We start from the raw sequence: 20879 nt of genomic DNA on the forward strand, positions 1-20879 counted from the left end.
GATAACATATTTATAAATGTAAGTTTATAACCATTGAATTAAACCGCATTAAAAATTCTTCATGTTCAATCCTCATTATATTTTATTCATATCTCATCTTAGTGAATAACAAGAATAATTAATTGGTTTTCACTGACACAATTATAATTTACTCCATGTAAATTTTAAATTGCAAATATCAATTTGTAATAAGAAATCTCATCATCAATGTGATTTTTCATTTTACGATCACTTACAAGATTAAAATCAAAAACCAACATAAGGGAAGAAATGGGCATTATGAAGATCAAAGGCAAGATATTGTTTCTTTAGAAAAGAGAATGGAAAATTTTAGCATAAAAAAAAAAAAATTAAACGTCAATTTGTTGACATGATTTGCATATACTATCTATCTCCTTCCAAGATAAGAGGAATAAAGGAGAGCATTGCCTTTAATATGGACTCTAGCAAAATAAAGTGATTAATATTCCATGCCTAACCCAACCCATTGAGAATCCAAAAAAATTTCTATCCAAAATTTATTCCTAACTTTGAGTGGTGCATATCCGATATCCTATTCCAAAAGCAAACATTGATAAATTCTTCCTTTTATAGAAAAAAAAAAAAAAAAACTATTGAAAAATTCTTTCATTTATGAAAAAAAATACAAATAAAAAAATTTATAAATTAGAGTAATTTTTTATGTATATATTTTTTATACTAATAATATATTATCATGTAATTAATATTATTTTATATTTAATTTAAAATCATCTAATCGTACTATAAATTTAAATATAAAATAGAATAAGAAAATATTTAAATGCATATTTGGTAAACTCTTACGGGTCCAACAAGCCAAATTGGACCATCTGTCCTTTTTTTTAAATAGGGGAAAATAATATCTTAATTAGTAATTACATTATTACCGTCATCTATATAAGGCAGAGTAGGGCAAAAGCAGTAACCGTTAAGCTCATTGCCTCTTCCCATTATAAATTTTACTTCCTCTTCTGCCTACTCACGGTATTCAATGGCCAAGACACAAGCCAGTCTCCTCCTTCAGAAGCAACTCAAAGGTCAAAAAACCCATAAAAATATCTGTATTTTTTGCTTAAATACTTGTGAAGTTTTAATTTTGGTTTTTTTTTTTAAATTTATTGAAAAGTTTTTATTGTTTTTGCAGATCTTTGTAAGAAACCAGTTGATGGATTCTCTGCTGGTTTGGTTGACGAGTCCAATGTTTTTGAATGGAGTGTCTCCATTATGGGACCTCCTGATACTTTATAGTGAGTTTTTAATTATTTTTGTTTAAAATTTTGATTTTTAGGTTAAATATTGGGTTTTGATCGGTGGGTTTGTGTTTGATGGTGATTTGTTTTGTTGTTTTATCATGTGGTAGATTTAACTTATTTTTGTATAGTAAATTTGGTTCAAGTACGCATGCCCTTTTGTGCTTGATGATGAGTTTTTGATTTTCTTGTTTGATAAATTTATTGAATAGTTTATCATATTGCTGTAGTTGTTTCGCTATCTGTAGTCTAGCATTTTTGGAATTGATAAGTTCATTGATATCCTTTTGATTGATTTTGGTGTTGGTTCTGTGTGGTTCCTTCCAAGTTATATGTTTTCCTTGGCTACTCCATGTAGATAATCTTTTAGTTCCCAAATAAATTATCATTGGAATGTCTCTGCTTCATTCATAATTTGCTTAGTAAGAACTGGTTGTTTTTTTATGGTCTTAAGGATGCTTTATGTTCAAGTGTGTGGCAATTTAAGTAAGATTTAGTATTGTAGCTTTGCTTTTTGCAATATAAGGATTAGTTCACAATCCTCTGGTTGATATAACTTTGACCAAGTTGTGAGTTCTTCAATCTTTTTTTGATATAGTTGCATGCAAATGTAGTTTTCGTCTTTCCTTCATGTTACTAAAATTGTTCCTTTTAGTCAAGAGTAATGCTTCAATTCTAATGTTTATTTGAATTGAAAAATAAAAACATACAGACAAATAGAGCAGACTATATGCCATTAACGACATGTAAGCTTGTTTTTTTATCAACAATTGTTGTTTTGCAGTGAGGGAGGTTTCTTTAATGCCATAATGACTTTTCCTGACAATTACCCTTTGAGCCCTCCAACTATGAGGTTTACATCCGAATTGTGGCACCCTAATGGTCAGTATATGTTTTCTGCTCATAGAGTTTGAATTGTGTTCTATTTTATTTTGAGTTGAGCAAGCTGCTAAAGGTGGTTGTCCCAAACTATAGTTTACCCTGATGGTAGGGTCTGCATATCTATTCTTCATCCACCTGGTGATGACCCAAATGGCTATGAGCTTGCAACTGAGCGCTGGACCCCAGTACATACGGTATTCTGATTGAATTGTTGTAATTTCTCTTTACTTTTTCATCAGTGTTTATACTTTCAATTGTGAATATAATGCTTATCTTTCCATGTTTTTGCTTGTTTGGTTCTAAATGTATACATTCACTTGGTTTTTGATTGTCTATGTTCTTGGTCTTTTGATGTAAAAATTACAGTATCACAGTGGCTGGCCAGGTGATTTGCTAGTAGTACTGTCTAATTGGTGTGTGAAGTTGTCATTTTTGATGTGTGTGAAGTTCTATATTTTTTGTTGATGTTTGAAGAATATAACATCTAATCATTTGAAGGCTGCAAGTGTTCGGGGAATTGTCACTTGGAGTTCTTAATTACCATGGTTCATGGATAAAGATTAGTGCTGGGGAGATACACATATGGTAACCCTTTGCATTAATGCTTATTATTGGTCCACTCTGTGGCTTGGCCATCTGATGGAAGTTGTGATTGGCAGTGAATGATGGTGGTGACCAACTGTAACAGAAACTTTGAGATCACTACACAGCAATGACGGGCTCAACCCTTGCCCAGATTGAGGTTTTGTTTCTAAACCCAAGCACAACTCTAGTTTAGAAGAGATTGCTTGAGTTGGTTGGGTTGGATTGTAATATTACACAGAACAAACAAAAGGATTGTTTTAATGCAAAGTGTCAATTTGGGGAAAAAAGAATGTTATCCTTGGGCAAACTGAAACATTGACTTTTATTTTACATTCCTTTTGCATGCTGGCAGTGACTCAAGGACCTCAAAAAATATTAGCATAGGGCCTTTGGAGGTCACTGGCCTCAGACATAGAGAACATGCCATATAGAGAAAATGCTAAAATGAAGGCACAAGAAGGAATAACTAGAAGAAAAGTTGTGTGCATAGTTTTGAAGAACTAGCAAAAGCATTGATGTGAAGGGAGGGCAGCTGAATATACTAATTAAACCTTTGTTTGTTGCTTGCAAGGAGAAAATTTGAGATGAAAAGAGTTCCACTTTGATATATTTTATAAAATGCTAAAACTATCTCAGCTAATATGCAGACCAAATTTTGGTTTCTTCGCTAGATTGACCTTTTAAAAAATTAAACCTACTGAACTTGATGGAATATTACCATGCTGTTGTTTATATGTTGCAGGTTTTCTTTCGATCTAGAGATGCACAAGTTTTGTATTCTGTCAATATGTTGTGTCATCCACTTAACTGTTTTGCTTTCTATTTTTTCTTGTTTGATGCACGAGTGAATAATATTAGCGTAATGCGTTTTAATGATGGCTGTCGCATATGCAGGTTGAGAGCATAGTTTTGAGTATTATCTCTATGCTTTCCAGCCCAAATGATGAGTCTCCGGCAAATGTTGACGCTGCGGTAAGTTGCAAAATGCAACCATTATGCAAATGCTTTTGCCTTAACAAGTTTGGTTTAGTCTCTTTACGTTGCCACACCCCATTGCTGATTCTTTGTATTCTTTCCCAATTGAACAACTGCAGAAAGAGTGGAGAGAAAGAAGGGATGATTTTAAGAAGAAAGTAAGTCGCTGCGTGAGAAAATCACAAGAAATGCTATAACTTAAAACTTTCTAAGAACATCATTGGCATTTCTTGCTGTGTGTACAATTCAAACTAAGTTTTTGTTTTCTTGCGGCTATCTTTTACCCATTTGGCATTTCTTCAATATAAACTTCTATATACTTTCTGTGTTACTTTGTATCTGGTTTGTTGTTGTACTCCCCTCATCGTTTGTGATCTCATTCTCTCGAAAGAATTTCATCATTTTATTTATTAATATCCCAAAACTAAAAATAACATATCCATGGTAGATCTTGTGGTAGGATACTTTTTTTAATTTTAAATAATAAAAAATTATAATTATCACGTCATCTTAAATAATATTGTCAATAAAAAAATTTTAGATATGCCTTTATCACGGTATTATCACAAGTTTAGAATTAGAAATGAACGGGCAACTGGACAAATAAGCCAAGAACGACTAGTAGGACATGCACCAATTTTTCTTGGGATTCATAAATTTGTTCATAGAATTCAAAGAGTAATGGGGCAACACAAAATCACAAGGCAAGCCTCCATGCTTGAATAATTTCAATTATTATGTACGAAATATCCTAAAACGATAGCAAATTTGGCAGCATTATTGACTGATTGCTTTGTTTTGAATCTGGCAACTGTTTTAGATTCTGCATTTCACCTGCCTCATCTGATAGATATAGCAATAGAATATGGAAAAATCCCAACATTTATTTTTTTTAATTAATGAGTAAATTCTTTTGAGGGATAAAGTAAAAGAAAAGAGACAAGCAATTTAAGTAAGATAAAAGCCATTTAAAAAGAAATCTATTCTAATTCTAATCCTAATTCTAGAGTTCCTCTGTAAGGCTTATTAAACATTCATGGGATTGAAATCTCAAATGATAATAAAATAGATAATATTATGTATATAATTTTTATATATAAATAATAATAATTTTTTATATTATTAAATAATTAAAAATAAATTAATATTTAATTATATGATTTGGTATATTATTAATTATGATAAAATTATATACCTAATTGACGCTACAGTCAGTCACTTCTAAAGATGTTTTGCTGATAAACTGCTGAAGATCTTTCTCTCTCTCTCTCTCTCTCTCTCTCTGAATCAATTTACCAACTTCAATCTGGAATTTCTCTCTCTCCAAGCTGTCCCTCTCATTTCCTCTCCAATCCCATGGCCTCCATAACCCTTCTATCTTATCATTTCTCATGACTCTCCCTCGCTCTGCGCAGCTCCATATCTCCACTGCCACTACTCACAACAACAACCAATTTTCATCAACATGCGCTCACCATACCCGCTTCGCTACGGCGACACTCCCTCTCCTCTCCCTCGAAGTTCTCACTTTCAGTCCACTTTGTCCCTACATAAACTCAGGCGATTCAACTCACTGGTTCTCGTCTTTCGACTCGCTGCCTTCTGTTTCACCCTTGCTGCCTCCGTTTTCATGCTCACTAACTCCCGTGGACCCCACTACCCTCGTTGGTTTGATTTCGATGCTTTTAGGTACTCCACCCTCTACTCGTTAATTTTCTATTTTTAATTGCTCATAACACTTGGAATAAATTTGCAGATTTGTGTTTGCTGCAAATGCAATAGTAGCCATTTACTCTCTCTTCGAAATGGGCGTCTCGGTTTGGGAAATTTCCAAAGGGACAACTGTCTTTCCGGAAATTTTACAAGTCTGGTTCGATTTCGGCCATGACCAGGTCCAATTAAACATGTTTAACAGTATACACAGATTTTTTTTTTTGGTTTGTTTTTAACCTCAAAGTTTGTGGTTTTATAGGTGTTTGCATACCTGTTACTGTCGGCGGACTCGGCGGGGACGGAGCTGGCAAGGACTTTGAAAGAGAGGGACACGTGTACGGTGTCAAATGCGTTTTGTGTGCAGTCCGATATTTCGGTGGCTTTAGGATTTGCTGGGTTTCTGTTTCTGGGGTTTTCGTCTTTGCTGTCGGGGTTTCGCGTCGTCTGTTTTATAATCAACGGCTCTCGTTTTCACGTTTAGTGAGAGAGGGGTGCGTGAGTGAGAGACTGTTCTTCTCTTGTTAGTGCTCACTTTGCATATATTTAGAAATATATTTGTGGTTTTTTTTTAAACTTCAATTGGTCAAACATATCTTTAAAAACTTTTGGGTATGTTTTGAGTTATGGTGGATCAAGAGTTTAAGCCCTTACGGTTATTATATCCGAGATTATATTTGTTTTCTGTAATTAATTTAGTTTTGAAAAAAAACGACCTGATTTGAATAAGATGTTTTATTACCTAAATAAAAAAAATAAACCTCTAAAAAAAATAACTTGAATAATAAAAGAGTTAAATTTTAAATACAAAAATATAAGAATTTAAATTTAAATCTTTTATTTAATATTTAATTTTTATCTTATTTAATACAAATGATTATATAAATGATCATTAGATGTAAAGTTTTATTTACTGGTTTGATTGATTTGGTGTAGAATAAACAGTCCAACACAAGTATAGGGTCATTGCTACTAAATAAGAGAATGGAGAATCCTGAAATTGGAGGGTTTACGACCCAGTATCCAAATTATTATAGACATGTCATAATCAACAGGTAATATTGCTGGATGATGAGAATGATGTTCTCATATCTAAAAGATATTTGCTCAATTTGATCATAATCATTCCTATGTAGTCATTTAAAGATAATCAAATTATACGCCAAACTTCCACCATAGCTCAGCTAACAGATCTTGCATGGTATAGATATCCTTTAAGTTACAGTATCTTCGAAAAAAAAAAAAATACAGGCAAATAACATGCCAAATTTCAGTTGCCTTCATATTTCGCATCAGCCATCACATAATGGTAAGCAATAACCATAATAAATATGAAAATGCCCAGCATATTGGCAAAAAATCCCAATTCTTGATCTCCAATCATCTGCAGAAAAGCACAAATTGTATCCAAACGTGTTAGTACTAAAGCCAGAATAATAACATGACCACCATGATAGAGATAGAATTTTTCTGTTGCTCTATTAAATTTTCAAGATAAACAGTCACAGTAAAAAGATTTTGTAGAATACTTTCCACTTTAGAAACCTAACAAAATCACAATCTTACATGCATAACAAAGAAATATGATTTATCTAAGCTAGAGTCTACCATGCAAAATGATAATGGTGATACAGATGACAACTTATGTCTTTCAGGCACAGGCACAATATACTTTATATCATCATTCGGTAATTCAAGTTCATATGGCCCCTTTTAAGTCTTTATAATTTCATGTGGAAGAATCTAAATACATGCATCCATATCTGAAAACAAAAGGAAACCATGACAACTTGCTGTAAACACTATAAATTAAACATGAAGAAGCATTCACAATAATGCAGTGGTACATTTCTTGTTCAATAATTCTCGACACTGAAATCTGCTAAGTGCTAATCCCAACGTATTAATATTTCCAAATGCCATTTCTGTTTACTGTTCTTGCAATAGAGACAAAGTCATTACATAAATGGACATCGGCAATCAGTGACTCCTGATAATTGCACTTGATAGCCAGTAATTTCAGTGAAAGTGTACCCTAAAATTTTAATACCATTTTCAAATATCAATTCAAATTACCGGGTCAATACCTTCCTATTCATGTGAATAATCATTCTGCCAATTTCCATTGCAGTTCACAAAACTCAAAATTTCAACAAAATCAATTGAAATCCAAAGCCTCAACTACTTAAGCAACCAAAACAAAACCTCACATGGAACAAAACCGCAACAATTCCACGATGAAATTCATAATACTCTAAACATTGAGCGCCACAAAGTCAATAAACGGCCTTCTCGAGGCTTAAAAGATAACCATGATCCTATTTACAAGATTCGAACAACAACAAGAACAAAAAACACACGATCGCAGTGGGATTCGAACCCACGACCTTTAGATTCGGAGTCTAACGCGATATCCACTCCGCTATGCGATCTAATTAGCTGCATTTCAATTTCCATTCTAAATATTTCATGGCATGCACTAACCGTAAAGTTCAAGAAAAATGCAAAACCCTATGATCTGTACAGAATTCACAAAAAACACAGTTTGCAATTCCAAGGAATAAATCAAAAACATAAACAAGAGTTTCTCATCATGATCATAATTTACGGATTCTGAACATGTTTAGTTCAACATACGTATAATTAAAATCCTGATTTTCACGGCAAAAATAGATAAAAGAACCGAACCCGAGACACAGAGAGACGCGTACCTTTAGGTTTCGTAGGAATTAGAATGTGCCAAAGCGAGGAGTATTGACTAGATCTGTAAATACAACGAGTCAACAATTGCCGCTGAAGTCTGCAACTGCGAACTGGGAACAAATTGGTTTTATAAGAGTTTTAAAAAGAAACGACGCCGTTGCCATCTGGACCAAATAAAGTTAGTGAGTTGTGACCCAAACTAACTCCGTTTGTTTTGTTTTGCCCGCCGGTTAACTATTTAGATGGGCCTTGTGTTATAGCTGAGAAAATTATTGTTTTAATTGATGATATAATTAATAATTAAAAATATTTTTTTTAAAAATTTTTTTTCAACACTTTATGCTAATTGTTTCTCTTTATTAACTCTCGGTTAAATAGTTATATATATTTTAGATATAATTTGTACAAAAATAAAGGGTAAAAGAGTCATTTTATATAATTTTGTTGGAGAAATCCTCCCTCTTTAGTTGTGCTTTTCACTCACGTTTAAAACGTCTGGGCATTTTTAAAAACTCTAGGGTGGTTTAGATTATCTTAAATTTTTCTTGATACGACAATAACGCCGGGTCAATTAGTCAAACTCTGTGTGTTGGATCTGACGCGGCGGATGAACTGTCATCACGCACCTGTCGTTTTACAATCTCCTCGTTTCTAAAATATTAGCTGTATCTTACGTGGCAGATAATTTTCCCATAATAAAATCTTATTTGATTTAATTTCACCACCGAAACAATTGCCCAACAACATTCTTCAATTTGAATTGAATATGCAAACCAGTGAATCGGATCGAAACAAATCCAATAAATAAGGAAAAACAAGATACGTAAGAACAACAAACAATTGTTTCAGCTTACGCATTGAAACACGACGTGTCGTACTATGATTCAAACATGAGTTTCGTTGTCATCCACAACTCTGAGCACTTCACCGTCTGTTAGAGTATAAATATTGACTGTCTTCAACTTCAAGTCTTGTAATTGCCTTATACCAAACATTTTTTTGTTTTTCGAGTTATTATCTCAATTCAAGGTGATTAACTAGCTACTATTTTTTAATTTAATATAATATAATTATTTATTTTTGGGTCGTCTGAGCAATGTGAGTGTGAGCATTAGATTTAGATCTGATGGGCGGACGTGGGGTCTACTTTGTTAGCGTGAAGCTTTCATTACTTTCTGTGCTTTCTTGTTTCTGAAGATTTCATTCAATTTACAGCTCAGTTTGGTGCCGTTTGGTAGTTCTTTTTTTTTTTTTTTTGTAGATGGCTGTTTTCTAGTTTTGTATATAAAGCCTTAACCTTTCAGTTGTTTTTGTCATAAAGAAGTTCTGGGTTTTTGAGTTTTTTTGGGTAACTCTCAGGTGATTTGACTTTTGGGTGTTTTTTATTGATCTGCTTGTGAATTTGAGTTCAGATTGTGAGAGTGTTTTGTAGATGGGTTTTGAAAGACTTGACAGTTAATTGGGACTTTTGCATGTTTTGTTATGTTTAGAGTTGAAGAATGGCTCAAGAAGCTTCAAATGGAAATCACAAATCCGCTAAACCACCTCCAACTCCATCTCCCTTGAGATTTTCAAAATTTTTCCAGGTAATTTTCTGCTACATTCTGTTTCAGATTCTGAAAAAAAAAAAATTATGGTTGACCACCCTGTTAATGCCTTAGTAACGTATTCCGCAACTGCTTTCAATATGATCAAAGTTTTGTCTCTTGGCTAGTTGTGTGTAATTGCATTTCCCTTTGGGACCAGCAATAGGGCAGATCATAGTTTTAGGCTATGTGTATTCTTAGTTCTTGTGTTGCCGTTTGGGATCGTCAATCAGGCAGTATTTATATATCATTTGTCTTTTCAGTCATATTTAATGTTTCGAATTTGGATCCTTGAGATCTGAGAATTTCCAATTGCAGATATTTGTGACATTGGTAATAGGCACAATTTGTCCTAGTAGCTCAGCTTGCCTTTTTTCGTTTGCAGTCTAACATGAGGATTCTGGTTACTGGAGGAGCTGGATTCATTGGCTCTCACCTAGTGGACAAGTTGATGGAAAATGAGAAGAATGAGGTAAATGCCTTATGTCATAGTTATGTATAGCAATCTATGGCGTGACTGTTTTTCACACTCAATGTTTATGCTTGGACATTTGTGTGTTCAATTTGTCTTTGCCATTAGGTGATTGTTGCTGATAATTACTTCACTGGCTCAAAAGACAACCTAAAGAAATGGATTGGCCACCCCAGATTTGAGCTTATTCGTCATGGTATCCTCTCTTTTAGTTTGTAACATATTCAATGGTGTGGAAATGGAACTATTGAGTGCTTCCATATGAATTTTATCATATGTCATATTGGACTCCCAAGTACGAATAAATTTTTTTTTCCTCTACATCTTAAAATGATGGGACTGAAAAGCATCCATAGAAGTTTCAGTTTCATTTGAATATAAACAAAATAGAATGAGATATTAAAAAAAGTGTGACCAAAGGGCATCTATAAAAGTTTCAGTTTGGTTGAAAACAAAAAAAAATATATATATATATATATATATATATATTAGAATAAAGTAATAGAAAGTGAACTTTGGCATTAATATGCTTGCCTGAGCTTTAATTAATAAGTTAGATGTTTTATCAAATTGGGCTTGTTTTCGCAGATGTCACAGAGTCATTATTGGTTGAGGTTGATCAAATTTACCATCTTGCTTGTCCAGCTTCTCCAATCTTCTACAAATACAACCCTGTTAAGGTGTGTATATCTGTATTCCGTGTCTGGTTGGAAGACCATCACATTTTTTTGTCCCCTCCCTCCATGTTTTCTCCTGATGTTTTATTCTTAATGTAATAATGCATGTTTCTATGATATTTGGGTTCAAGTTTTGTTTGACTTGAAAGAATTTTAAACTTGACAGACAATAAAGACAAATGTGATTGGTACATTGAATATGTTGGGACTTGCCAAGCGAGTTGGAGCCAGGTTTGAGACTACTACTTGATTTCTTTGATCTAGGCTTATGATGTATTGTCTGTTATTCAAAACATGGTAATTTGTTGTAGGATTTTGCTTACATCAACTTCAGAGGTTTACGGAGACCCTCTTGTTCATCCCCAGGAGGAGAGTTATTGGGGAAATGTTAACCCAATTGGTAGGTTTTCTTTCTTAATAGTTAGCATTTTAATGAATTGGCTAACTTGGAGGATGACTTGTCCATCATGATGCAATGTTATTAAAATGGTTTCACTTTATCTAGTATTGTATATTGTCACTTTATCTGCACAGTATTGTATTCATTCCAGTGCTTTTCATGGTGTTTTGCGAGGTTAACATCTTGTAAAAAAAGTGATAGTTCTGCAGTTAGGTGTGGTATCTGTAACACAATGATTAAAATAATATCACATTATTGATTTCTTTCTATATTTTCAGGGGTCAGGAGTTGCTATGATGAGGGAAAACGAGTTGCCGAAACTTTGATGTTTGATTACCATCGGCAGCATGGGATAGGTAATAGTCCTGTTGCTACCTCTTATAAAAGGTGCCTGTAATTTTTTAATACCATCTGCAGCATGTTTGGAAAATTCTGACTTTCAATCAAATTAAATAATTAATGATGTAACAGAGATCCGGATTGCTAGGATCTTCAACACCTATGGACCCCGCATGAATATTGATGATGGCCGTGTTGTCAGTAATTTTATAGCTCAAGCAGTCCGGTAATTTCTGTTAAAAACTCCCCAGTGTTTTGTAGATCTTATAGACATCTACAAGAAATTTATTCTTTTACTTTTATTTTCCACATTGTTTGCACGCGGTGTCCCTTTTTGTTATTCCATCATCATCCCTTGATTGCAATTGAAAACTCTGAAGTTTATTCTCTTTAGCAATTTTAATCTCTATTCTCTCTTGTGCCTTTTCATCTTGTGAAGCGGTGAGCCCTTGACTGTTCAAGCACCTGGAACTCAAACTAGGAGTTTCTGCTATGTTTCGGATATGGTATGGAGAGTTGTTCAACATATTTATTTTTTATGTTGAATTGTCTATTTGATTGTTATATTGCCTCTCAACTTTATGTCAAATGTCGAAGGTGGATGGCCTTATTCGACTCATGGAAGGAGAGAACACTGGGCCAATCAACATTGGAAATCCAGGTCATCATATATGGTTTCTTTTATGCCTTAACTAGAAATTTTCTTATTATGTAGAAATTCTTTTGTTCCCAATATTAACTTAGGATTCTGTATTTCAGGTGAATTTACAATGCTCGAACTTGCAGAGACTGTTAAGGAGGTTAGTTTTCTAGTCTCTTTTCACCCAAAATGAAATAGACTTGAAATAACTTGGCAATGGAACCATGGTGACTCAATACTTGATCATGTTTTTCGCAGCTTATCAATCCTGCTGTAGAGATCATAATGGTAGAAAACACCCCAGATGATCCTCGCCAGAGAAAGCCTGACATCACGAAAGCAAAAGAGTTGCTAGGATGGGAACCAAAGATCAAGCTGCGTGATGGCCTTCCACTTATGGAGGATGATTTCCGCGTGAGGCTTGGTGTCCCCAGAAAGAACTGATCTTGAACTATGTTATAAATATTATAGGCGGTCTAATGTACCGCCAAAATCCAAACTTGAAACCCTGAGAGTTTCTTATCAATACCATACACAATTCAATGCAGTACAATAATGGCACCATTAGGCTTTTATCATAAATCCATACGACCGTAGCATATTCTCAGTACTTCTGGAGATGGGATTTCCTTTAATAGAGTGAAAGAGTTTCTTGGCAAGAGTTTTTTCCTTTGGTGTGTTGTGTTTTTTAGCTTCCTGTCTTGATTATGTGCTTTTGTTTCAATGTTGTTGGGTGCTTCCACTGTTGAATGGAGAGAGATATTATTGTTGTAACAAAAATGGAGTTTTAATTTTTCCTTGGTAAATGAGGGATATGTAAGTGATGGTTTCATTCGAGAGTACATGAGGGTCATCAAATCAAATAAGAGCAAAAAATAAAAATGATGCCCATTGAAATACCATATGAAGGAGTTTACATCTCAGGCCTAAATTTTAAATAATAAGTAAAACGGATACATAGTCTCTCGAGGGCCACAAAATTAGTAATTTTTTTCAAACTTGCTATAAAAACTCTAAAATCAAGGACTAATTTACTAAAATGTCAAACAATGACCAAAAACAAAATTCCTATGAATTTAAACTGTGGTTTTAAAACAGAGATATATCACTTTTTAAGCTTCTGCTATTGCTTTAGCCTTTGGTTTCCCTTTGTTCTTCACAACCTGTTTGGCTGCTGGTTCACTCCCTTCTGCCGTTTCTGCTTTCAGTTCAATTCTTGCAAAGACCGGTTTAGGTTGAGCCATGACTTGACCACCCTTTAGTCCACCCCACTTAGTATCACTCTGCATCACAAAATCAATCAATCAAGTTAACCAAAGCAGATTAATAGCTGCAATTTGTTCTACTATTTCCGGGAATTATGAGAGACTGACCCAGTTAGCGCTGTCAAACTGTTCTTTTGAGTAGCCAAGCTGTTCATATATTCTCCAACTTAAGTTTGGTGTAACTGGAGATAATGCAACTGCTATTATTCTCATTGCTTCCAGTATAATTACAAGATCCTGCCAAAGTACCATTAGTTCTCAATAATATGAAATGTGAGCTATAAAATGTTGCCAGTAGCCTAAATCGAAAACATGATGAGGCAAGTAGATAAGAGACATAAAGTATGTCTTGCACAACATCTTGTAGAAGTATACAATTTTCAACAGAAACCTTAGCTGCGGCCTCAAAAGCAGCATCCCCTTGCTTAAAAAGTGACCATGGAGCTCGTTCATCCATGTAGGAATTCCCCGCATTACCAATTTCCAGCACAGCCTCACACGCTGATGATAGCGATAGGTTTCCATAATGAACCCTAGCATTTTCAATCTACAAAAGTGAAAACCAGAAGTTAGGATCACCTGACATGCTGACATAGAAAACATATAAAAGCCAAGCAAATAGTTGAGCCCATGAGATTATCTTGTTCAAGCACAAACGTGAAGAAAGTAGTGGAACATAATGGATGAAACATGGCATTAAAATTAAGCAAACTTACTAGCTTTTCCACATTGTCCCTGAATGCAGTTCCCTCAGCTGCAATAGCTGAATCAACCACCAAAGTTGATTGGCAATTCTTTCGAAGAAGGCCAAGAGTACGGTTAAGAAGATTTCCTGAATTGCATACAACCATATTGTCCACCTTGGCTTAGGAATCCAAAGGATAAGCATCAAAGTAACCCTAGTTGTACAAAAGAAAATACAATCATAATAACTCAAACATACCTATAGTATTGGCAAGATGTGCATTGACAATATTGATAAATTGGTCTTCTGAATAATCCCCATCGTTACCGAATTCCACCTGCTTGAGGAAGAAATATCTGACTGCATCAGGACCAAAATTATGGACCAATTCACTTGGTTCAAGTGTATTTCCCAGAGACTTCCCCATCTTCATGCCATCCTATAATTTTCAAAATAAAAAGCATTGCTGCATCAAAAAATCAGGTGCTTAAGAAAAAATAAATGTTAAATGTTTCTCACTTGCTTACTCTTGTCAGCTTAATATTGACAATGCATAAGAAAAAAAACATCTCCTGTATCCTCAATTCAAATATGAACTAATCACAAAGATTCTACTTTAAAGTGACTCAACCTTTAAATATTTTGAATTCCATCACCACGAAAATGAGTTAAAAATATTCTCTCACACTGATATTTCATCCTACAATTGCAGTTGAAATAGGTAGGTGATCTATGCACAGGGATTTAAAAGAAAGAGTGCCTCTTATAGTGCTCATATGATTGTCCCAAAAAAAACCATACTGTGGCCAACTTTTGGGGTTTCAAAATTTTTAACTCATGATCAGTTTTGTGACTTGTGCAAAATGAAAGAAATTCAACTTCATCAGCCAGTTTACTATAACATTAGAAGTTACCCCTCTCAAGTCTTTCTAAATCTGGACAAAGAATGCCAATCAGAGCCACTTGATAAAATAATTAGGAGATGTTAAAAAAATACTAGAAGCTTGAAACCAGTTCCCTGTTGCTTTTTGATATTCACATACCTTAGTCAAAAATCCATGGCCAAACACCTTCTTAGGAACAGTTAGTCCAGCGGACATTAACATAGCGGGCCAGTAAACAGCATGAAATCGTAAAATATCCTACAGGATAACCAAAAAAACATTAGAGAAGTACCACAACTCTGAACAAGAATCACACAGTTAACTAAAGAACAAAATAAGTGAATAAACAGTATAGAAAGAACTCTAGCAAAGGATTTCAAGGGATTAAGAAGCAGATTATGAATAAAATTACTGTGACAACAAATTTTGGCTTTTTACCTCAAAACAACAGGATATCTACCATGTTCAATCCAAGTTTTTTTTCATTTACATTTATCAAAATTTTGATGTTCCAATGTCTACTAAACTTTGGAAATGGAAAAACCTATCTAAAAAATAATAAAAATGATATACCTTGCCAATCAAGTGCAGTGAAGCAGGCCAACCTGAAGAGACTGCAGTTTGCAAATTAGATTGATCCTTGTTCTCCAACAGAGCTGATATGTAACTGCTTAACAGAAACTGAAGCACCATCTTAATAAAGAATTAAGCTGATAGGCTGATACTATTTAGAATAAATGGATGAAAGGGACTATACCCCAGCAAAGCATCAAACCAAACATATATGGTTTGCCTATTGTCATTAGGAACAGGAATTCCCCAATCAACAGATGCTCGAGAGATAGAAAAATCCCTTAGGCCACTTTTGATCCAGCCTTGCACCTGGAATATAGATAGAGCGCAAATGAGGTTCTAGTAAGGAACCTGTCATTAATAGAAGTTATAGCTGAACACGAAAGAAATTTGTATCACAAAAGATGTTAACTCAAAATGCATCATAAAAATCTTGAATACAACAACACACAGAAGATGTTCCATACAGTCTCACCTCATTTAGACGAAAAGAGGGCTGCACAAAATCTGGATTCTGTGTCAAAATTTCTTCCAATGGTTTTTGATACTTTGACAAGGCAAAGAAGTAATTATCTTCCTTCCGTGCAACACATGGCTTTAGATGTATTGGACAACAGTGGTTCTCCAGAAGTTCTTTCTCATCCTACAGAAAATACAAGAGCAAACAATATCATGTAATTAGGAATTCTAGAGAAAGATGTATAAAAATAATATATTACATGGGCATTTATATTTAAGTGTTTAATGAAATTGAAAGGATGCTGAAACAAAAGCCTTTATAAATCTTCTAACCCTCCAATGGTAATTGAACCAAACTCTCAGAAACAAAAGAACTACATGGAAATCATCAATTAATCCATAATAAAATGCATAACTAGAAGCTTTTAACCAAGAGGCCCAAACAAAGCAGATAGAAACACAATGTACTACCTTATATTCCTCACAGTTAATACAGTAAAGACCCTCATAGTCAGCCTTGTAAATGTCACCATTGGCAAGAACCCTAGAATAAAATTCCTTCACAATTTCTTCATGCTTGGGGTCAGTTGTTCGAATGAACTTGTCATATGCAATGTCTAACTGCCATCAGAAAGTAAAAGACAACAAGAAATGTAAAAACTATAGCAGTTAGAACGTTTAAAACTCCTATCAAAGAGTGAAATCTTATGATGGAGAACATTATTACATCCTTCCAGAGCATCTTGTACGCTTGCGATATAACTTCACAGTGTTCACTAGGATTTGAACCACTGGCTGCAGCAGCAGCGGCTATCTTTTCCCCATGTTCATCCGTGCCAGTGATAAAAACAACTTTCTTTCCCAAGAGCCTCTACCATTAAATATGAACATAAGAATTAGCGATTTTGAATCAACCTTCAATGAAGAAAACCAGTTTATACAGTTCACAATTTTCATGCCACTAACTTAAACAACAAAGAAAATGCAGCGTAGACTAAATTCCATGATCTAAAAAAACCACTGCCTACAATATTTAATTCAAGTTTCAAAATTGTCAACTTTCAACTAAATTCAAGTTAAAAAAACACAATAACATAGTTTCTTTTCATGGATTTCAGTTTCAATTTGAACAATTAACACCAGTAAGATCAATCATTTTCCGCATTAAGACTCTTCCAGAACTTTAAATGGAGTTCTTATAATATTTTCTTTCTAGTCATGTAACAAAATCTCAAAAACTAAAAAACGAAAATGCGTAAAAACATTTAAAAATAGAAACCAAAAGGGTACCTGAAATCGAGCAATAGCATCAGCAGCAATAGTGGTGTAAGCACTGCCCATGTGAGGAGGGGCATTAACGTAATAAAGAGGGGTTGTGAGGACAAAAGGATCAGTGCTAGTCTTATCATAATTGGTTGAGCAAGAACAAAACATGGTTCGTTTTGAGAGAGAAAACAGGGATTGACGAAATTTAAGATGATTCTTGAAATGGGTTGTGGCTTTGGAATTCAAAGGGTTCAATAAGAAGAGACTATTTTGTATGGAACAGTTCATTCTTGCCGCCATTTCTTCTTCTTCGTCACTATTTCACTCTCGGCCAGCTATCTGGTTCAGACGTTTGAAGTGATAAACTGATTTTGGCAGAATTTCAAAAATTACCCTGACACAACCGATTTCACTTATGCAGGAATGAAGTCGTCAACACTATCGTCGAACCTGAATGCCGTCAAAAAAATTAAAGGTTCAAGGCTATTTCAGTCATTTTGATGTCAGATACTTCGTCAAAGAGACCCAGTCAAAATTGAGCCTTCGTGGCTTCGCCGATCTTTTCCAGTTGCAAACATGGCAGACCACAGGAGAGCTGCAAGGTGGCGCACAATGCATTCTGATTGAGTCTCGCCATCACTGGAATCATCACCATCATCGTCCTCTTCTATTTCCCTTTTCCTTTCAGTTGCCTCTCCATTTTTCTGCATGTCATCATCGCCCATTATCTTTCTCATACTCAGATTTTGTACTCATGAGCATTTAAAATATTGCATTCTTCGTGTAGATTTTTGTGTTTTTAACATAAAAGATAAATTGACGGTGTTAAATGTTGATAGTATTTGGGTTTTGCTGTGGTAAGGTTTACCTGTAGATGGTACCGGATTGTTAATGGCAACTGGATTATTCTTGTTCTTGATTTCTAACTGATATTTTAAAGATAATATAATATATATATATATATATATATATATATTAGAAAATCAAATTACTGTAGGGGTGAAAAGGTAATTCAATATGACTTCAAAATTCTATGTAACAGAACATTGACGACGTTAGGGTTTGGGGAGCAGTTTATGAATTACGACAATTTCCTGTAGAAGTGCAACGAGCTTGATTTTTAAGCAAACGCCACGGATAGTTTCGAATTGTTCCCAATTGATTTTTTTGGTTTAGGCCAAAAGGCTTATTCCAAACGCACCTATAAAATTTTTTTATTATAATTAACATAAAATTGTGGTTTAATAAAAATTTAAAATTTTATTTTATTTTTTATTTTATTTAAAAATTAATAATTTTTTATTTAAAATTTAAAAATATTTTTTTCTTTTAAAATTCTTTTTCTCTCTTTAACAATCGACAATTAGATTTTTTACCAATTTCTTTTTCTATCTATCTTTAGACGTCAACTGATATTTTCATTGAATAAAAACAAATTTTGTTCACTTGACCTTTAAAATTAACAAGTTTTCGTTTGATTAAACATCAATATACTTTTAAAATTTTAATAAAAAGATTATTAATTTTTATAATTTAATATCAAAGTAAGGTTTCATCTTAATTTTTTAAATAATAATTGTATTTTTAATTTTAATTAAAAATATTATAAAATAACTAAAATGGATAAAAATTTAAGAACAAACCTCCTAGGGTGGAAATAAGTCTTTTAGCCTTTGGATTATGATAGAACGACCCAATTTAAGCTTGCCACGTCTCTATTTAAGAACGACATGCCTTCCATAGTTGCAATAAGAAAACGACAAGTCGTATTTTATTAAATAATTATAAATATTGAGCTTGCTTCACACAATGATAAAAAACTTTTGGTAAACTAAAAAAATTAACCAATATTTACAGTCCAGATGGGCATTTTGCTGGCTTTTATTCTATAGTTTTTTCACTGTTTGCATTAGGGAGTGCGAGCACAATTTCTCTTCCTCCTATGATTTATTTTAATAAAATCATATATATTTGTTTTAAATATATAAGTATATACATATTTATATATATTATTATATAATTAAATAATTTTAAATTAAAAATAAAATAACATATAAATATATAATAATATATATATAAATATATATATATATATATATTTTTAAAATAAAAATATATAATATTATTTTATTTATTATTCCCATAAGATAATACTCTCTTTATATATAAATACCTATCTTTTATCGGCTAAGACTTAGAAAATATCTTTTACGACAAAATATTTTTTATATGCACGTTTCATTTTAACCCACGAAATAATGTTCAATTTTTTTCATTTACCAAAATAATACACACTTAGTTTTTTTCTTAATAATGAAGATAAATCCTCCTTTCACATGTGTTTATAACTTTAAAACCATTTATCTAATATTGTTCATTATAATAAAATAAAATTATCATATTTGTGATTTTGAACTCGATGTATCGAATTCACAAATTATAATAGGATAGTCAGAAAATTGGAAAAGTTCAAACCTTATGATGGTCTTCCAAAGAAAAGGCTGAGCATTTGTATCTTCTTTAAGGATTCATGACCTAAAAAGGATAAATTAAATTTTAAAGAGAAACAGAAAGCTGGAAAATATGAGAAATTAATAAAATAATTATTTTTTATTATGTCTATATAAATATAACCAACAATAAACAATATTAGATACGATTTTAGGGATGCATAAATCATGAAAACATTAAAGAGACCGAAGAACTTGAACATGGTTGTTTGCATATTGGGAAAACAATGGTTAAAATCTATTTCGATATGATGTTCAGTGAATTAATTAAGTTGTTGAATAATTGTTTTCGTATTGATTATAAATGAATATTGTCCTGTCAACTACGAAACATAAAGATTCAATCAATAAAATACTTTACGACATTGAAGATGAAAATGATATTTTTTGTTATATTATGTTTTGTCAAAACAACATCAACTCTTTCATTCCTCTAATTGTGACAACTAATTCAAATTCAAAAAGAGCATATCTAATTCTTAGTTTCAAAACACATAGATTTAAAAGTTATAATAAATCAATACATAAAATTTGTGAACCTTTTAATCTAATGTATGAAATGAATCACGTTTGAAAGAGTAAGAAGAAAGTAATACTAATGTAGATGTTGAAGAATCTTGTAGATGTGTTAGCTTTGAATTATTGGAAACAGTTTAGAATTTGGTTTAATGAATGGCAGGGAAATACATTGAATTATGATCACTTAGAGTATGGTGATAAAATGGATGATGTTTTAATTATAGGACCTAAGTTTGAAGAGACAATGAACGTAATATAGGCATGTCCCACGGTTAAAAACTTAAAGTAGCATTTTTGTTATTATTTTGATTGTTATGAAATGGTATTTGTTAAGGAATTGAATTAAGTATTTTAACTGAATTATTAAATTGATAAATAATTGTGAATAAAGGGTGTACGTATGCTTATCCGATGTCACATCAACATAATAGATAACGTGTCATATTAGATATTTTAAAAAGGCACACAATTGTGTATG

The 20879-nt window shown here is 33.0% G+C and overlaps 5 protein-coding genes and 1 non-coding gene across 8 annotated transcripts; 3 read left to right on the forward strand and 3 right to left on the reverse strand.

Moving 5' to 3' along the window:
• The first annotated feature begins 901 nt into the window (after positions 1-901).
• LOC123192240 (ubiquitin-conjugating enzyme E2 14) lies at positions 902-4044 on the forward strand. The gene is made up of 6 exons (XM_044604719.1): positions 902-1058; positions 1166-1268; positions 2056-2153; positions 2247-2347; positions 3633-3710; positions 3833-4044. The coding sequence occupies exons 1-6, from the start codon at positions 1013-1015 to the stop codon at positions 3908-3910; spliced, it is 504 nt and encodes a 167-aa protein (XP_044460654.1). The 5' UTR covers positions 902-1012; the 3' UTR covers positions 3911-4044.
• An 883-nt stretch (positions 4045-4927) lies between these two features.
• On the forward strand, positions 4928-6113 carry LOC123192638 (CASP-like protein 4C1). Its single transcript, XM_044605266.1, has 3 exons — positions 4928-5402; positions 5470-5605; positions 5686-6113. The coding sequence occupies exons 1-3, from the start codon at positions 5179-5181 to the stop codon at positions 5905-5907; spliced, it is 582 nt and encodes a 193-aa protein (XP_044461201.1). The 5' UTR covers positions 4928-5178; the 3' UTR covers positions 5908-6113.
• Positions 6114-6534: 421 nt separating this feature from the next.
• Positions 6535-6807, reverse strand: LOC123192390 (dolichyl-diphosphooligosaccharide--protein glycosyltransferase subunit 4A-like). Its single transcript, XM_044604925.1, has one exon. It carries the CDS (start codon positions 6805-6807, stop codon positions 6694-6696), a length of 114 nt encoding a protein of 37 aa, XP_044460860.1. The 3' UTR covers positions 6535-6693.
• A 975-nt stretch (positions 6808-7782) lies between these two features.
• Positions 7783-7855, reverse strand: TRNAR-CCG. The gene has a single exon. It is a non-coding gene; the product is annotated as a tRNA-Arg (tRNA).
• A 1087-nt stretch (positions 7856-8942) lies between these two features.
• Positions 8943-12899, forward strand: LOC123192867 (UDP-glucuronic acid decarboxylase 6-like). 3 transcript variants are annotated; one of them, XM_044605550.1, is made up of 13 exons: positions 8943-9155; positions 9617-9712; positions 10098-10184; positions 10293-10380; positions 10773-10864; positions 11028-11092; positions 11173-11261; positions 11540-11617; positions 11733-11826; positions 12040-12106; positions 12198-12261; positions 12360-12400; positions 12499-12899. In XM_044605550.1, exons 2-13 carry the CDS (start codon positions 9626-9628, stop codon positions 12682-12684), a joined length of 1038 nt encoding a protein of 345 aa, XP_044461485.1. In that variant the 5' UTR covers positions 8943-9155; positions 9617-9625; the 3' UTR covers positions 12685-12899. The 3 variants fall into 3 exon arrangements, with proteins under 3 accessions (XP_044461485.1, XP_044461487.1, XP_044461486.1); XM_044605552.1 differs by lacking the exon at positions 8943-9155 and adding an exon at positions 9339-9360; XM_044605551.1 differs by lacking the exon at positions 8943-9155 and adding an exon at positions 9436-9485.
• Positions 12900-13103: 204 nt separating this feature from the next.
• Positions 13104-18212, reverse strand: LOC123192866 (methionine--tRNA ligase, chloroplastic/mitochondrial). Its single transcript, XM_044605549.1, has 12 exons — positions 17397-18212; positions 16834-16977; positions 16578-16727; positions 16123-16290; positions 15832-15956; positions 15648-15741; positions 15234-15332; positions 14449-14629; positions 14222-14337; positions 13897-14052; positions 13614-13742; positions 13104-13523 (listed from the first exon to the last, which is right to left on the reverse strand). Exons 1-12 carry the CDS (start codon positions 17670-17672, stop codon positions 13353-13355), a joined length of 1809 nt encoding a protein of 602 aa, XP_044461484.1. The 5' UTR covers positions 17673-18212; the 3' UTR covers positions 13104-13352.
• Between the last annotated feature and the right edge of the window lie 2667 nt (positions 18213-20879).

Source organism: Mangifera indica, chromosome 12 (genome assembly GCF_011075055.1).
Source record: "Mangifera indica cultivar Alphonso chromosome 12, CATAS_Mindica_2.1, whole genome shotgun sequence".
In the NCBI taxonomy this organism is placed as follows: Eukaryota; Viridiplantae; Streptophyta; class Magnoliopsida; order Sapindales; family Anacardiaceae; genus Mangifera; species Mangifera indica.

What these genes read in the sequence shown, in the direction of transcription:
- LOC123192240 (XM_044604719.1), top strand. Translation starts at nt 1,013, where the DNA reads ATGGCCAAGACACAAGCCAGTCTCCTCCTTCAGAAGCAACTCAAAG. An exon ending in CCTTCAGAAGCAACTCAAAG is followed by an intron (nt 1,059 to 1,165) that starts GTCAAAAAACCC and finishes TTGTTTTTGCAG; the next exon opens with ATCTTTGTAAGAAACCAGTT. An exon ending in CGAATTGTGGCACCCTAATG is followed by an intron (nt 2,154 to 2,246) that starts GTCAGTATATGT and finishes CCCAAACTATAG; the next exon opens with TTTACCCTGATGGTAGGGTC.
- LOC123192390 (XM_044604925.1), bottom strand. Translation starts at nt 6,807, where the DNA reads ATGATTGGAGATCAAGAATTGGGATTTTTTGCCAATATGCTGGGCATT.
- LOC123192638 (XM_044605266.1), top strand. Translation starts at nt 5,179, where the DNA reads ATGCGCTCACCATACCCGCTTCGCTACGGCGACACTCCCTCTCCTCTC. An exon ending in TTTGATTTCGATGCTTTTAG is followed by an intron (nt 5,403 to 5,469) that starts GTACTCCACCCT and finishes ATAAATTTGCAG; the next exon opens with ATTTGTGTTTGCTGCAAATG. An exon ending in TCGATTTCGGCCATGACCAG is followed by an intron (nt 5,606 to 5,685) that starts GTCCAATTAAAC and finishes GTGGTTTTATAG; the next exon opens with GTGTTTGCATACCTGTTACT.
- LOC123192867 (XM_044605550.1), top strand. Translation starts at nt 9,626, where the DNA reads ATGGCTCAAGAAGCTTCAAATGGAAATCACAAATCCGCTAAACCACCT. An exon ending in GATTTTCAAAATTTTTCCAG is followed by an intron (nt 9,713 to 10,097) that starts GTAATTTTCTGC and finishes TTTCGTTTGCAG; the next exon opens with TCTAACATGAGGATTCTGGT. An exon ending in GGGAAATGTTAACCCAATTG is followed by an intron (nt 11,262 to 11,539) that starts GTAGGTTTTCTT and finishes CTATATTTTCAG; the next exon opens with GGGTCAGGAGTTGCTATGAT.
- LOC123192866 (XM_044605549.1), bottom strand. Translation starts at nt 17,672, where the DNA reads ATGGCGGCAAGAATGAACTGTTCCATACAAAATAGTCTCTTCTTATTG. An exon ending in ACAAGATGCTCTGGAAGGAT is followed by an intron (nt 16,728 to 16,833) that starts GTAATAATGTTC and finishes TTCTGATGGCAG; the next exon opens with TTAGACATTGCATATGACAA. An exon ending in TGGTTTGATGCTTTGCTGGG is followed by an intron (nt 15,742 to 15,831) that starts GTATAGTCCCTT and finishes TCTGTTAAGCAG; the next exon opens with TTACATATCAGCTCTGTTGG.